Source organism: Protopterus annectens, chromosome 1.part0 (assembly GCF_019279795.1).
Source record: "Protopterus annectens isolate FY-2018-M chromosome 1.part0, PAN1.0, whole genome shotgun sequence".
Classification (NCBI taxonomy): Eukaryota; Metazoa; Chordata; order Ceratodontiformes; family Protopteridae; genus Protopterus; species Protopterus annectens.
In genome coordinates, this window is record NC_056725.1 from 1,358,316,629 (window position 1) to 1,358,332,460 (window position 15,832).

Below are 15,832 nucleotides of genomic sequence, written 5' to 3' on the forward strand. Positions count from 1 at the left end.
AGGGACAGCCCGTGCTCGATGTGCCCCAGACTGTTTCCCTTGAGTAACCACAGGTAGTTTGTGAACCCTCTTCAGAGAGCCCCACCGAAGAGGTTCCTCGCAAACAAACATACAAAAGGAGGCATCTGGACTCCTCCCCAGAGTCCTTCACTGAGGATACCAATTTGGAGGAAGGGAAAGGTTCCCCCAGATCACCCCTCAATGATTTCTCATTTGGAGACATCATGGAAATCCTGCGCTAGTGGGGTGGGGTTAGTCCACCTCCCAAGCCTTCCTCGGACAAGTCAGTGTTTCTGGAGGCCTTCGGCACAGGCCCGTCTACCTCCTGGATGTCCCCCCCCCACCGTGGATCCCTTGGTGGACCTTATTACCACTTGGGCATGGAAGGAACCAGACACTGTGGAGCCAATCCACAAGCATCCCGACAAAATTCTGAGCCCTCCTGTAGACAGACCTAGATGGAACAAGGGGTCCCAAATGGACACCATGGTGGTAGCAGCTGACACTTAGAAAGAACTAGCCAAAGAAAGTTCAAGGGTCCATCCCCCCCGACTGAGAGTCCAGGATGATGGATCATCTGGGAAAGCGGACATATGCTTCAGCCACCTTTTCTATAAGGGCACTGAATTATTTGGCCCACATAACTCAACTGCAGCGCAACCTAGTCAAGGAGTTGAGTCTCCCCTGGAGTCCATGTCACTGGAGGATAAGCGCATATTCTCCGCATGAATGGCCACTCTCAAAGTGGTTTCTAATATGTCCATGTGCCTCCTTTCGCATGCCATCGAAGGAGTGGCAAGTGTGGCCGGGTCCGGCGTTGCCATGAGGTGACACGCTTGGTTCAGGCTATGTCAGTTCATGGAGCCCTTTAAGGCATCTTTCACAAATGCCCCTTATGATGGTTCTTCCTTGGTTGGGAAGAAGGTTCACAATATGTTGGTCCAGAGTGAAAAGGATGGGAAGACGCTGTTTGACATTGGGATCAGCTTCTCTAACCCACCAAAGATCCTTTTCCAGGAATCAGTGGGGGCAAAAGAAGATGTGGTTCCAGAAGTCTCAGTATTCCCAGGATACTCAGGACTCATCTTCCCCTAGAGGCAGTGGGGGACAAGACAGACTCCATCCCAGAGGCGGGGGGGGGGGGGTCCGAGAAATTTCGGGTCTTGAGAACCATTCTCGGACAGCCCTGAGGGGTTGCCCGACTCCTCTGCTCTGGAGGCAGTTGGAGGTCACCTTTCAATGCACCTGATGGCATGGGAGTCTATGTCAACAAACCATTGGGTGCTTCAAATAATAAACAGAGGCTATACCATACCATTTGTAGCTTCTCCCATTCCACCGAAACACCTCCCAGAGGTTCCACCTGTGCAAATGGAGGTACCAGCGCTCAAAATAGAAAATATGCTAAGGAAATGAGTCATCCAGCCCATCTGCTGAGATCAGTCTGGATCAGGAGATCTATTCCAGGTTCTTTTTAGTGCCAAAAAAGACGGGGGACCTAAGGCCTATTCTGGACCTTTCCATCCTAAACCTGTCAATTTCCAAAGAGAAGTTCCAGATGGTCTACAATCCATCCTGCCTTACCTGCAGGAGAATGACTGGATGTGGTCAATAGATCTCCAGGATGATTACTACCATATAAAGATGCACAGATGCTCCAGGATGTTCCTCCATTTTCAGCTAGGGGCCAATCACTTTCAGTTCCGAGCCCTACCCTTCGGTCTTACCACGGCCCCCAGGGTGTTCACCAAGATCATGGCAATAGTAGCGGCTCACCTGAGGCTTCAAGGGATACAGGTCTACCTGTACCTGGACCATTGGCTCTTTGCCGTTCCCACCAGGTGTCTACTTTGTCAGGCCAGAGACTATTTCCTGAAACTGTCATACTTGCAGGGAATTACAATCAACATATCCATGTCTTCTCTAGACCCAGTGAGAATAGATATGTTGCAAACCAAGGTCTTTCTAACTCCAGAGAGAGTTCAGAACTTACGACTTCATGTGTCCATGAGCCTTCAGTCTCATTTTCCTCCAGTCAAGACAGTATTATGAACCCTAGGTTCCATGGCAGCCACCATTACTCTTCTCCCTTGTGCTCATCTTCTTATGCGGGTACTACAGTGGACACTAGTGATTTATTGGTCATTACTAGATCTGCTGTTTATACATCCTATCCATATAAGCAATGCTTGCAGGAAGTCCTTCCTCTGGTGGATACACTGCTCGGATCTAATTGAGGGATGAACTTTTATCGTAGGCCCTCCCCAAGCCACGATGACCACGGATGCCTCCCAACTAGGGTGGGGGGGCATTGCTCAGGCAGGACAGTCCAAGGCACGTGGTCCCTGATTGACACCAAGTTGCATATCAACGTTCTAGAGATGAGGGTGGTCTTGTTAGCATTGCAGGCCCTTCATGCCTTTCTTCCTCTGGGAAATATTGCAGTTCAGAAAGACAATATGTCAGTGGTCTGGTACATGAGCAAGCAGGGAGGAACCAGATCTTACCCCCTTTGTTGCAAGGCCATGAGAGTGTGGGAATGGGCAATTTTCACCAACCATTTTCTGGTAGCAACGCACATTCCAGGTCAATCCAACATACTGGCGGACAAACTCAGCAGGACTATCCTGATGCCTTACGAGTGGTCTCTGAATCCTTCTGTAGCAGAGCAGATCTTCGAGTGGGGCCGGCCTTGCTGTGATCTCTTTGCATTTCCTTCCAACGTGAAGTGCAGTGAGTCCTTTGCTCTGATTCCCCCCACAGGGGGAATCCCCCAGGGACACTCTTCTTTATGCTTACCCCCCATTACCTCTCATAACAAAGTTTCTCCAGAAGGCTCACAGGTTGGAGAGTAAGATTATCCTCATTGCCCCATTCTGGCCTTGCCAAGTCTGGTTTCCCTTCCTTTGGTCTCATTTGATCTTGGATCTGATACTGGATCTCATTTTGTACCCCTCGAGGGTCCCTCATCCAGACCTGGGCAGTCTGAAGCTCACTGCTTGGCTGCTCCAGTTCCCTTGATTGCTAGGACTCCCAGGTTATCTTCTCCAGTCAAGACTATTCTGGTGGCAGCTCATAAATCATCTACCAGAAAACTATAGCATAGCAAATGGAAGCATTTCTCTATCTGGGCTTCTCAAAGGGATTTGGACCCTTTTACAGTTCCTGTTCCAGTGGTCCTTGACTTCTTGGCATATATTTTCCAGCAGGGTGCCAGCTCATCTGCAGTGAAAGTTCAACTGGCTGCCATTTCCAATTTCCATGTAGGTGAGAACATGGCTTGTTTAGCTTCCTTCAGATTTTGCAAAACCTTTATTAAAGTACCTTTCTTTTAAGACTGCCGGTTAAAGATCCTACTCCTCCTTGGGATCTTACCCTAGTTTTACAAGCTTCGGTTGCGCTACCTTTTGAGCCTGCTGCTTCTGTGGATTTGAAATTTTTTATCTTGGAAGACAGCTTTCCTAGTGGCTGTCACCTCGGTTGGGAGAGTGTCAGAACTCCAGGCATTATCTGTCAAACCTCCATATATGATTTTCCATAAAGCCAGGGTTTCACTTTGTACTAATCCCTCCTTTCTTCCTAAAGTGACCTCTGAAGCAAATATCAATCAATCAATCAATCAATCAATCAATCAATCAATCAATCAATCAATTTACCTGTTTTCTTTCCAAATTTTCAAAACAGGGCTGAATATAAATTACACTTATTAGATGTGCGCAGACAGTTATGTTTCTACTTACACAGGACTAAGGCCTTTCGCAAGTCTGACCAGTTGTTTGTGTCTTCTTCTACACCCTATCTGGGAAAACCGGTTTCTAAGGTAACCATTGCCTGATGTATTTCCCTTTGCATCCTTCATGTTTACAAAGACAAAGACATGTCTCTTCTGAGTAGGATAAATGTCCATTCCACTAGGTCCATGGCTACGTTAGCAGCCTTTTGGTCCAGGGTGTCTTTGGATGATATTTGTTCGGCGTCTACTTGGTCCTCATCTCACACCTTCATTTCTCATTATAAATTGGACAGGGGGAGAGCATTCTTTGGCTCCATGATGCTCTGAAATATCTGTCCAAGAGGGCCACCCAAGAATTTGGTAGCTGGGGACTCTGTCCCACAGTTTGATATTCAAATGAAGCCAACTACTTCAGATAAAGAAGTTATGTACTCACCATAACGTTCCATCTGAGTAGTTGGACTTCATTTGTTATCCCTCTGACCTTCTCATTACTTTCTTACTTTGGTAAGCAGGAGAGAGCGCCTATGTGGCTCTCCTGTTCTTCATTGTTAGTAAGGTATATCTGATCGGGCTTATGTATATGGTGAAGCAAACTCAATCTGAGGGAAGGAAGGAGATGGAGGGGTATTATGGGTAAGGGGAGGAGCTTTGAGCTTGGATCAGATGCTGGTGAAGCTGCTGTTTCGCATCCGATCTGGATCCGAATCTCACAGGCTGATGACAAATGAAGTCCAACTACTCAGATGGAACATTATGGTGAGTACATAACTTCTTTATTTTCAAATAGATCACTGTTGCAATAGGGACATCCTCCCTCCACTCCCCTTCCTGTGTATTGTTTTTGCCAGGGCCTGGATAATTTTATTCATCCCTTTGTCCTAGTACGTATGTAAAAGTCAAGGCACAAGACTTCTTTACTGTAAGGCAAGAAAACTCTGAAAGTTTATTGCTCTGACCACTGATTTTATGCAGCTCTTCTTGAACCCATCCGGCTGGTAGGGCGAGTAGAAGGAACTGGCTGGTTATCATATGCTTGGCAGGATTTACCCATATGGCCTGGGCTACTGCAAAAGTGATGTATTCAAACATCTACTGTTGTGGTAAGTTTACTTACACAACTGAACTTTCCCTGTACATGTGTGCTGTGGCTCAGGGAGTGGGTCAACCAACAGACCCATGTGATTAACACCTCCAGCCTTCACAAGCAACGCCCTCATATGCCTACCCCTTAAACTGATGTTCCAGTAGCCACTGGTCTCCAGCAGGAATCCAGTGTTGGAGAAGCACTTTAAACATGTATATCCCTTCTGTCATCTGGAATAGAGGCAAACAGGCTGAGCCGTATCATTCTTCTTCCTCCCTTCTGTCATCTGGAATAGAGGCAAACAGGCTGAGCTGTATCATTCTTTCTTCCTCCATGCCAACTTCAACAGTCCCACAAAGTGCTAATCAAATTCTGATTGCTAGGATTGCAGTCAAACCTTTATCCCCTATATGCCAACAGAAATGGATTGATTTTTAATTCTGCAGGTATCTCAATTAATTTGGAAGCTCAAACCAAACTATTATATGCTATTTCTTCTAGCACTTTTTTCCAGAATTACTAGAAGTCCAAGATAGCTTTACTTTCTTTACTTTAGAAAAGTTATTTGATTTCTAATGTAATCTATTGGGTTTTCCATTTTATGAACTTTTTTCTGAGTTAAATACAGAGCTCATAGAATTCTTGTTTTTTTCAGTTTTCTAGAAATATGTGAATTTTTTTTGGACAAAACAGAAGTCCTCAACCATGTTGAAAAATTGCAAATAATAGAGTTTCTACTGTACTTACTTCTCCTTGGCTATCATGAAAGTCCTCTTCGTAGTTATCATATGGTGACTTTTATGGCGGATTTTAGTATTTGCATGGCCCTAGTAACCTTAGGTTAAGAAGACTGAAATGTGATTGCAACAAATAAAAAACAGTCACTTTCATTTTATTCAGCCACAACATTAGAAAACCAAAGTACTTCAGGTTGAGAGTACTATAGCTAAATAAATAGATAAAAACTTATCAGGGGGTGAACTAATATGAAATGATATGACCTAAACAATGAAAATGAAGCTTGTGGGCAAATTGAATTGAACTGGTAAGAAGAGAAGGGGTGAGCTTATAAAAATGTTGGAGAGAAAACCCGTTAGACATATCTCCATGCTAAACTTTTCATTGCCTCTCTAGCAATATGATGGTTCAGCGGGGTTGAGCACATAAAAATCAGTAATAGTCATAGAAATGCAAATGAATGAGGTGCTGATTGAAAATGGTACTTTCCTTTTTAACCAACGGCTGTGAATCAACTGTGCTTCATGTTCTCTCTTAGGTAACTTTCTCCTGGGAAGGCTGTATAAGCTGAATAAAGAAGAAATCAATGGTCAGATTTTACAAAGGCTGCAAAAGGAACGTTCAAGAAAGAAACAAGAGGCAGAGGAAGCAGCAAGGTGAGTACATCCTAAGTGTTAAACGCAAGCAGCATACACGTCAAAATATTTGTCCTGTTTCTCTGTCCTTTTAAATTATGATTTAACAAAGAAACATTTATCCAGTTGTCATCTCCAAGGAACAGTAATGCAGTAACAAAATGAGAAACAAAAATAGCAATACATGGGGAAATATGCAAAATGCAGAGACAGAGACCACAGTGGCTTTCTTTTTGCAAACTGTTACTCAGGATACTACTGAAAGCCTGGGGAAGAAATGAATACATAGTGGCATTATTATACAAATAATTGGTGACTGGGTCACAGAAAACTTAGAGTGTGTGTGTGTGTGTGAGTGTGTGTGTGTGTGTGTGTGTGTGTGTGTGTGTGTGTGTGTGTGTGTGTGTGTGTGTGTGTGTGTGTGTGTGCGTGTGCCCATGTGCTTGAATGTATGTCTGAATCTAAGAGGCAGTGCACCTGGCTGTCAAATCATGACTAAGTTTTTACATTTTTGTGAAAGGGCTTCAAAGCATTCATCTCAAAAGTGAAGCTAAAGAAGTGAATGTCTTGAGGCTGCCTTGAGAAAGCATATCAAATACTCTCTCAAAAGCAGTAAATAGCAACCAACAAAATAAAATGGAAATAAAAATCGCAAAATCTGCTGACAACCAGCATTTTTATTAAACACAACCTCTAGTAAGCGCTTTCATCCCTTTTGCATTAAAAAGACTTTGGTCGTGTTACAGCTTACTATGGATGGATAACCACACTATTCCTAGTACGAGCTTCACAGTGTTACCAGCATGTTGAATGACACACCCATAGGTTCTTTTATCATCAATAATGAAGGAAATATGAGTTCTGTAGCCACATATGGGAGAAGGTCAAGCCTACTGACCAGTGAGGAAGTCCTGAAGGGATGTTTAGCTCTACCGATAAATCCATTTGGAAATAATAGTGAGCAGCAGTTACCTATCATTCAAAAAGCCAGCCACTGTGAATTATTTGTAGAACTTGAAAGAGACCTAGCTAAATTAAAATGTTTGCAGTGGGACATTATGTTTTTTGAGAACAGTCTTAAAGCCCAAAGAGTCGCAAAGGGGCTAAGGGTAATGAAGCTGCCTACTGGAATGATTTACCAAAAGAACTGGTTGATAAATGGCTAGATATCAACCAGAAAGCTGGAATACAATATATGGAAGTACTGTTGAGTCATAATAATGTTAAGGTGGCTGAGCTAATGGAGAATGAGTGCACTAATTTCGTGAAATTAAAAGAAATGACCTCTGTTGAAAATTTCAACAGTAAGATGTGCCCAATTCAGGACAATTTAATCAAACTGAATGAAGTATTAAGCAAAAGGAAAACAAAGAAGTTTGATAGGGATCGGCTTGAGTATGCAGGGGGATTGGCCTCCGCATATGGTTTGCAGCAGAAAGGCGAGTCCGAAAGAAATGTGATGATGGGAAACATGAATGCAGAAGGAATTGAGACGAATGCTGTAAGAAGGTCAGAGCATTTGAATTGTAAAGAAAAGAACTTAATGTCTGCTAGAAGTGGATCCAAAAGAAATGTTAAATCTGGGGCTATAGAAGGGCTCAGTTGATCAATTTAATGTGAATTCAAATGTAAGTGTCAATATACAGGTTATAGACCCTGCAACAAGAGAGGTGTTGCCACAACCAGGGCCACGACAAGGGAATCAGCAGGTAGTAAAAGTTTACCAAATAGTAAACAGTGGTGAGAGAACTTGGGTGAGGTTGCAGCAAATGGTGGAGGCAACAGCTTTGATCATAATAAAAGGCAGCCAAAAAACGGACATATGAACAAGGGTCGACAAAGACGGAACTGGAAAAAAGGGAAACAATTTTGGAGGACATAGGTACTGTGAATTTTAAGATTGTTGTTGATGTCTTTCGGCTTTTCCTGGTTATGGGTCGCCACAGCGGAACTCCGGTCCGCTAATGATTGGCAGTTGATTTTGATGAACGCCGAGGTGCCAGCTCAACGTTCAACCTTCAACGAAGGCACGCCCATTTACACATATCATTTGAATGCCCACGCTACTGCGGGGAGGACATGCAGACTCCACACAGAAGGCACTCCCCGCACTCCAGCTGAGAATCGAATGGGAGAACCTCTTGCTGTGAGGCAACAACTCTACCGCTGCACCACCGTGGATGTGCGTGAATTTTAAGATTGTTAATTTGTCAAAACAATGTTTATCGCAAGAACAATGCCTTGTTTTGAGTAAGGGATGGAACTTTGCTCCTGCTCAGAGAGCTAATATGTTGCAAACCATCAATGAACTGAGAGATTATGTTAGACTTTTGAATTTTGATGTCATGTTTAAAAAGCAGGAAAGAACAAAGTCTCATTGTTATAAGCCAAGCTGTTTTAACCCACCATTGCACAAAGAGTTAGAAATGTTTTTGAACATATGTGAAGCACAGATTATAGAGATCTTAGATAATAAAGCAGAATTTAAATATTATAATTTGACACAAAGTGAGAAAAATTATTTTGATAATCTGATAAAAAATGAAGATATTCTGTTTTTGAAGGCTGATAAAGGGGAGTTTTTGGTGGCACTTGATAGGGTAGATTATGAAAGAAAAATAGGGGAAATTTTATCGGATGATAAGTATTATAAAAAGATCACTATGAAATAAGTAAAAAAGGATTATATGTTTATTGATTCATGTATAGATAAAGGGATGAGAAAAAGTTTGGTGAATTTCAACCCTAAGATCAGTCGGATATTTGGGATACCAAAGATCCATAAGAATTTGAATGAGCCCCTACTAAAACCCATTGTTTCAAGTGCTATTAGTAAAGCAGAAGGATTGTCAGTATTTGTTGACAAACATCTACAAAAAGTGGTTCCCACTTATTTAACTTATATCAAAGACAGTTTTGACTTCTTAAAGACAATTGAGGAAATTGTAGTTATGGAAAGTGATTTATTAGTGATGTTAGATATAAAATCTTTATATACCATGATCCCAAATGATGAAGGGATGGAAACAGACAGGATGGAGTTGTTATGGAAGAATATATTTTCAACTAATACATTTGGGTTACTTATGGAAATGATAGACATTGTCCTAAGTTACAATTTTCTGTCCTTTTATGAAGAAATATATGTACAAACGCAGGTTATGGGTGCAGCACTTGCCCCCATCTATGCTAATGTTGTCATGCATGGGTGGGAGGTAGCTAATGTACTAGAAAGTAGATTTAAGAAGTACATTATGAAAATGGTCAGATTTATTGATTATATGTTTTTGAGTTGGAGTAGAACAACTGGTGAATTAGAGTAATTTATACATTATATGAATGTTAGTTCATATCTAAAATTTACACATCATTTTGACAAAAGTGAGATCAATTTTTGGATCTAACCATTTATAAATAAAATAATAGGTTAGTTTATAAAGTTTATAAAAAGGAAGTTCAGAATAATATGTACTTATATTTTTCTAGTATGCACCCAAAAAGAACAAAAATGAATATAGTGAAGGGACAGTTAACAAGGATAAGTGATTTAACCAAGAATAATAATGATTTCTTGGAAGAAGCTAACCATTTTTGTAACAAAATTGTTAACAGGGGATATCCCGAAGTTGAAGTTAAAAGAATTTTACATGATCAAGTAGAATAAAAGGGAAGGAAGTTTGGTTAGGAATTTGAATAATGATTCTGCTTTTAGCTATGGAACGGCATGGCAGTACAAAATAGTGTAGATTCAACAGCTGTTACGAATGTGATAAGTAGAAATTGGTAATTATTTAGAGCTGATAGTGATGTAATAAGTAAAATAGGTGCTAAATCTAGATTTATTCAAAAGAGAGCCGAAAGTTATAATAATCTTTTTTCAAGGTAAATTGAATAAGCCAAAAGTGGCTGAATCCCTACATTACAAGATGGGTTGCCAACTGGCTCACTGACAGAACCCACACTGTAAAAGCTGCAGACTCCAAATCTGGCTTCAAACCAGTGACAAGTGGAGTACCACAGGGTTCAGTCCTGGGACCTCTCCTGTTTGGTATATACTTCTCTGAAGTACAGGCTAACACAGAAATACTTTGGCTAATGAAGTTCGCAGATGACTGCAAACTAGGAGTCATAGTAGAGTCCCCAAATGATGTGGACATCCTACAGAAGGGCCTCACTGAGACAGATGCCTGGTATCAGAGCCATGGCTTCAAGCTCAATGCCAAAAAGTGCATTGTCATCCCCTTTGGTAAAAACTCTGTACCCATGAACTACCACATAGGCGGCAGTCTACTTAATGCTGAATGTGTGATAAGAGACTTTGGGACTCAGGTGGACAGTAGTCTCTCCTTTGATAATCACATTGCCACAGTAGTCAGGAAATCCTACTACGTGGCACGCCTCATCACAAAAGGGTTCTCATACAGGAAAAAAGAGATCATTCTTCCCCCCTACTCGACACTCATTAGACCCATTATAGAGTACAATGCCCCTTTTGGAATGTACCTCACAAGACATCTGCAGCAGCTGGAAAGACCATAGAAGTACCTCACAAAGAGGATTATTGGCATAATACAGATGCCCTACACTGGCCATCTCAAAAAACTCCAGCTTTACTCTGTAGCATATCACCTACTCTGAGGTGATCTCTGCCTAAAATATAAAGCTATGTCAAACCCAGAGCTGTTGGATATGCCACACCTAAAGAAATCTAAATCTCTCCGAGCTACATGCTCTAGGGACTTAAACCTTGGCACCATAATAAACAGGATGTGCTGGAGGGATAGATTCCTGTCCCAGAGACTTCCCATACTCTGGAACAAGCTACCCATCTATGTCAAGCAAAGTTCCTCATTAGCACTCTTCAAGAAGAATCTTGATGAGTGGATGGGAAATAGGAAATACACTCCTGGGATCACTTCTGAGTCTCTGCTCAACAACGGCACAGGAAAATAACTTTCTTTGGGTGGTGTAAGCCAGGGAACCTTGTTGGCAAGGCTTACGTAGGCCCTTGGTCCGATAGCCTAGTACCTACCTATGAACCTATGAACATAAATATGGGATGATGAAATATTTCAATTGTAATATGTGCAATTTTTTGTATACTGAGTCTTGTGAGTTAGAAGTGGGGAATAGCTTAGTGAAATGCCAGGGGTGCTTAGTTGTAAATTTAAAAATGTTATCTATCTGATAGTGTGTTCACAGTGTAACTCCTTCTATGTGGGGAGAACAACTAGAGAGTTATATAGAAGGATTTATGAATATAAATGTGCCATTCGGATAGGTGATGATAGAAGTGCCTTGAGCAAACATTATAAATGTGGAAAGTGTAAAACTGACTTTAAAGTTTTGGTCTTAGAGACTTTAGTGAATACTGCTATTATAATTAATACAGAAGATGAATTGGGCTGGCTGGAATACTGCTGGCAGGTCAGGCTGAATGCTTGTTTTCCTCCAGGGTTGAATAACATGGAGGATTTTATTATGTATCTAAAAAGAAAGGGGTTGAAACATTGAATTTTAAGTTTTGTGTGATTTTTGAACCTGTGATGTTTTTAACAAGTCATGTGATGTATTTGGTTATTTTAAATATGGAGAGTGTGACTTGTGCCTCAGTCTGAAGAAGGCTCTGAGTTTTTTTAATGCAAAAGAGGTAAAAGCGCTTACTAGAGGTTGTGTTTAATAAAAGTTCTGATTGTCAGCAGATTTTGCGATTTACCCTATCGTAATTATTCATTGTACATGATGAATTTAGTTACCCTAGTATACTACCATTAAAAAAAAAAAAAACCTGACAGCACAACCAGAACTGTAGCCAGGAATGTCTGTTTTGTTTTTCCAGCTTCATAATGGTTCTCCAACCCCATTTCACTGTTAAAAATTTAAATGTTTTGCTGTTATTACTTAAGAAGTATAATCATTATTTTCACATTTGCCACCATATAGCATAAAATGGGATTTCTGAGGACTTTTCTTACTTCTGATCCAATAATGCACATATTTATGTCAAAGGAATAACTTCAGATAGTTGAAGACATTGCCTAGCTTTTATATGCCATCTTTCGGAGAGATGGTGAGAAAAATGTACTGAACTAAGTGTTGAAAATGGGCTGTGTTCCAGTTAGATTTCCTGTTAAACAAATGTTAAATCAATAAATAAAATAAATATGTAAGACTCTTCTTAAGGGTACCTTTTCACTTAGACCTCCAATAAAGGACCCTTCTCCACCTTGGGACCTCACTATGGTTTTGCAAACTTTAGTACATTCTCCCTTTGAACCATCAGTTAAAGGAGATCTCAAGTTTTTTTTCCCAGGAAAACTGTCTTTCTGGTGGCTATAACTTCTGTAAGACATGTATCTGAACTCCAAGCACTATCTTCCAAACCACCGTATTTTCTTTTCAGAAAGACATCGTTACTTTATGCACAAACCCTTCCTTTTTACCAAAGGTTGCCTCTGAAACCAACATCAATCAAGTGATCATTTTGCCAGTTTTCTTCCCCAAATTTGAAAATAAAAGAGAATACACCCTTCATCTTCTAGACATACATAAACAACTTTGTTTTTATCTTCACAGGACCAAGGAGTTTAGGAAAACTTATCAATTATTGTCTGCTTTACTAATAATAGAATGGGAAAACCAGTTTCAAAAACTACACTGGCCAAATGGATAAAAGATTGTATATCCTATGTTTATTCCTTGAAAGGCGTAACTCTACCAAGACAACTAAAGGCACATTCAACTATGTCAATATCTGCATTGGTTGCTTTTTGGGCTAGAGCATCCATTAATGATATTTGTGCAGCTGCTGCATGCTCTAACACCCATACATTCATTGATCAGTACAAACTGGACATCATCTCCAGAAATAGAGCTGCTTTTGGTTCCTTGTTTTTCCAGAACATCCTTTCATGAAGGCCACCCAAGGTTACTATAGCTGGAAACTCTGTCCCATTTACTGAGGAACAAATGAAAATGACAACATCAGATAAAGAAGTTATGTACTCACCATAACGTTCCATCTGCATTGTTCATTTTCATTCTTCCTCAACTTCCCTCTCTCCCTCCTTCCATGTCTTTGGGAGAGATCTAATGGAATTTTTGATAGGCTCTATCAATCCTGTTTGTGCTCCTGATCTTTCAGTTATCACTTTTCTGTCATAGCATTATTATTGTATTTTCAGATAATAATACATATATTAGCAGAATATTCAATCTGAGGTATTGCAGTGGTCAGGGGCATTATAGGTAAGTGAGGAGCTCGAGAGTTGGATCCTAGAATCTGTAGATGGTGGCTAAGTTTGATCTGAGGATTGGATCTGAAACATTAGTTGAGGAAGAATGTAAATGGACAACACAGATGAAATGTTATGGCGAGTATATAACTTCTTTTTTATGTTGTATTTTAACTATTGCAGTAAAGAAATAGAAGTAAAAGCACTTTATACTTCTGCACAGATGTTAGCATGTCAAAATGTATGACTCTTAAAACACAAAACCAAAAACTCTGAAGCAGATGCATATGACCCATTTAGAAAGACCCTTTCAAAATATAGAAAGTTGTACTTGAATATAGTTTAAAACCTCTGCTTATGAATGAATCATGAGAGATATGCAGATTTCCTGTAACATACTGGTTCAGCACATTGGCTTACCTATACATATTACCTAACTCTTTAATAATGTACTCAGGATAGCAAGCCAGAATTCAAAAGGTATAGATATGTTTAGCTTCATTAGGTTTCATTAAAGACAGAGGTAGGTATAAAGAAATGAGGGAAGAGAGAGAGAGAGTGAGTTGCTCAGACAGAAGTACTTCAGTATTTGTATAACATGAGGACAAGAATTAAGGATGCCAGAAAACTGCATGTTGCTATAGCATCATGGATGCACTGCCTACCTGATGAGTGGTAGTAAGAATCCCAGCCCTAAGTATACCCAAGGACCAGCAAAAACAGCTCAAGAGGAAAATTAACTTGCAGGTAATATGCAAGTACCAGGCAAACCACGTAGATGAGAAAAGTTTTTAGAACTTAAAGTAATTCACTACCTTTTATCAGAATGACTTCCACAGGCTTGTTTCTTCTTGATCCATGAAAAGCTTTATAACAGCAGAGAAAACATCTAAGTGGGCACAAGATGAGTGCTTTCTTACAAATTACATGGAGTTCCTCAGATCTACAGAAATCTTTCTATACAATGCATTTTGTAGGCTCTTTATGTATTGTTCTAAAAAAGTGGCAATACACATGTAGGATATGTCATGGCCTACTGATTTGTGGTTTCCAAGGAAAGGTAATAGTAGATTGCAATTGGTGTGGCAAATCAGGCTGTAACATATTTACGTTTGTATTACCCCATTGATAGAACAATATATACTAAGCCTAGAAAATGCACTATTCAAAAAGATTTCTGTAGATCTCAGGAAGCCCATGTAATCTGGCCGACAGCACTCATGTTATGCCTACTCAGATGTTTGCTGTAATAGAATAAAGTATCTGATGTTGTCGGTCTTCATTTATTCTTGACAGCGGGGATTCGGTTCTGATCCTCAGAACTGGCTTGTTATACAGCTTGTGCCAGCCAAAAACTCTGAGCCAAGTCCCTACCCATAATGCCCTTGTGTATATTACCTCAGATCTCATTTGCCACTCTGTCAGCAAGACATGTCAGCCTTTCTCTCAGCTAAGTGTTTTTCTAATTTCCATTTTTATTGAGATAGCTTTAAAAATTGCTTCTCCTTAACTCTTTCCTTTCTCTCGCTATCTTTATATACATATATCTATATGGTTGTATACTCCTCTACCCTTTTTCTTCTAACCCATTTTGGTTTTCCTTTAGTACTATCATTGGTACTTGCCCCGTTACCTCAGGTAATCTTATCTCCCATTGTTGGTAGATCTTGCCTCCTTCTCTACTTTCCCTTTCGCACACGCGTGCGCATGGGTGTGTGACTATATTATTGGGCTTGTATTTTTGTTTTTCACCCTTTGACTAGCTTTGACATGTCTGATAAACACCCCATTACTGAAAAACCATCTAAAGGCACTTTAACATACAAACATTGTCAAGACTGTGATAGAAGGATGCCCAATTCTGATGGGCATCTTTTATGTGTCTACTGCTTAGGCACACCTCATCTGGATTTGGATTGCGAGTTGTGTATGGGGTTCAGTCAGAGAACCTTAGCAGAGTGCAAGAATAAGCTGTTACTAAAAGGTTTACTTAAATCCCCTTTTAGCGAAGCCTTATCCAAGGTGGACACCCAACAAGACCTACCAAAGAAGAAAAGCCATTCGGTACCAACTTCACCTTCTGTTACAGAGGCTTATAAACATAAATCCTTGGTTCTGCATCCTTCAGAACTGACACTAAGGTTCCAAAACTTCGGCCTAGTGCCTCCTTGGCACCATTAACTTCAATGTTGTCAACACCCTTGCCGGCGTGTTGTTAGATCTTGTCATCTTCTCTACTTTCCCTTTCACATGCACGTGCACATGCGTGTGTGTGTGTGACTATATTATTGGGCTTGTATTACTGATAAGCCATCTAAAGGCACTTCGGGATTCAAACATTGTCAAGACTGTGATAGAAGGATGCCCAATTCTGATGGGCATCTTTTATGTGTCTACTGCTTAG

The 15,832-nt window shown here is 40.6% G+C and overlaps 1 protein-coding gene across 1 annotated transcript in view; it reads left to right on the top strand.

The window, feature by feature from the left end:
- The window catches only part of AK9 (adenylate kinase 9), a 2,653,312-nt gene that overhangs the window by 1,024,237 nt on the left and 1,613,243 nt on the right, over nt 1-15,832 (top strand). The window contains exon 18 of the mRNA XM_044066804.1: nt 6,097-6,214. Coding sequence (XP_043922739.1) covers nt 6,097-6,214 — 118 coding nt within the window. The remainder of the gene's footprint in view (nt 1-6,096; nt 6,215-15,832) is intronic.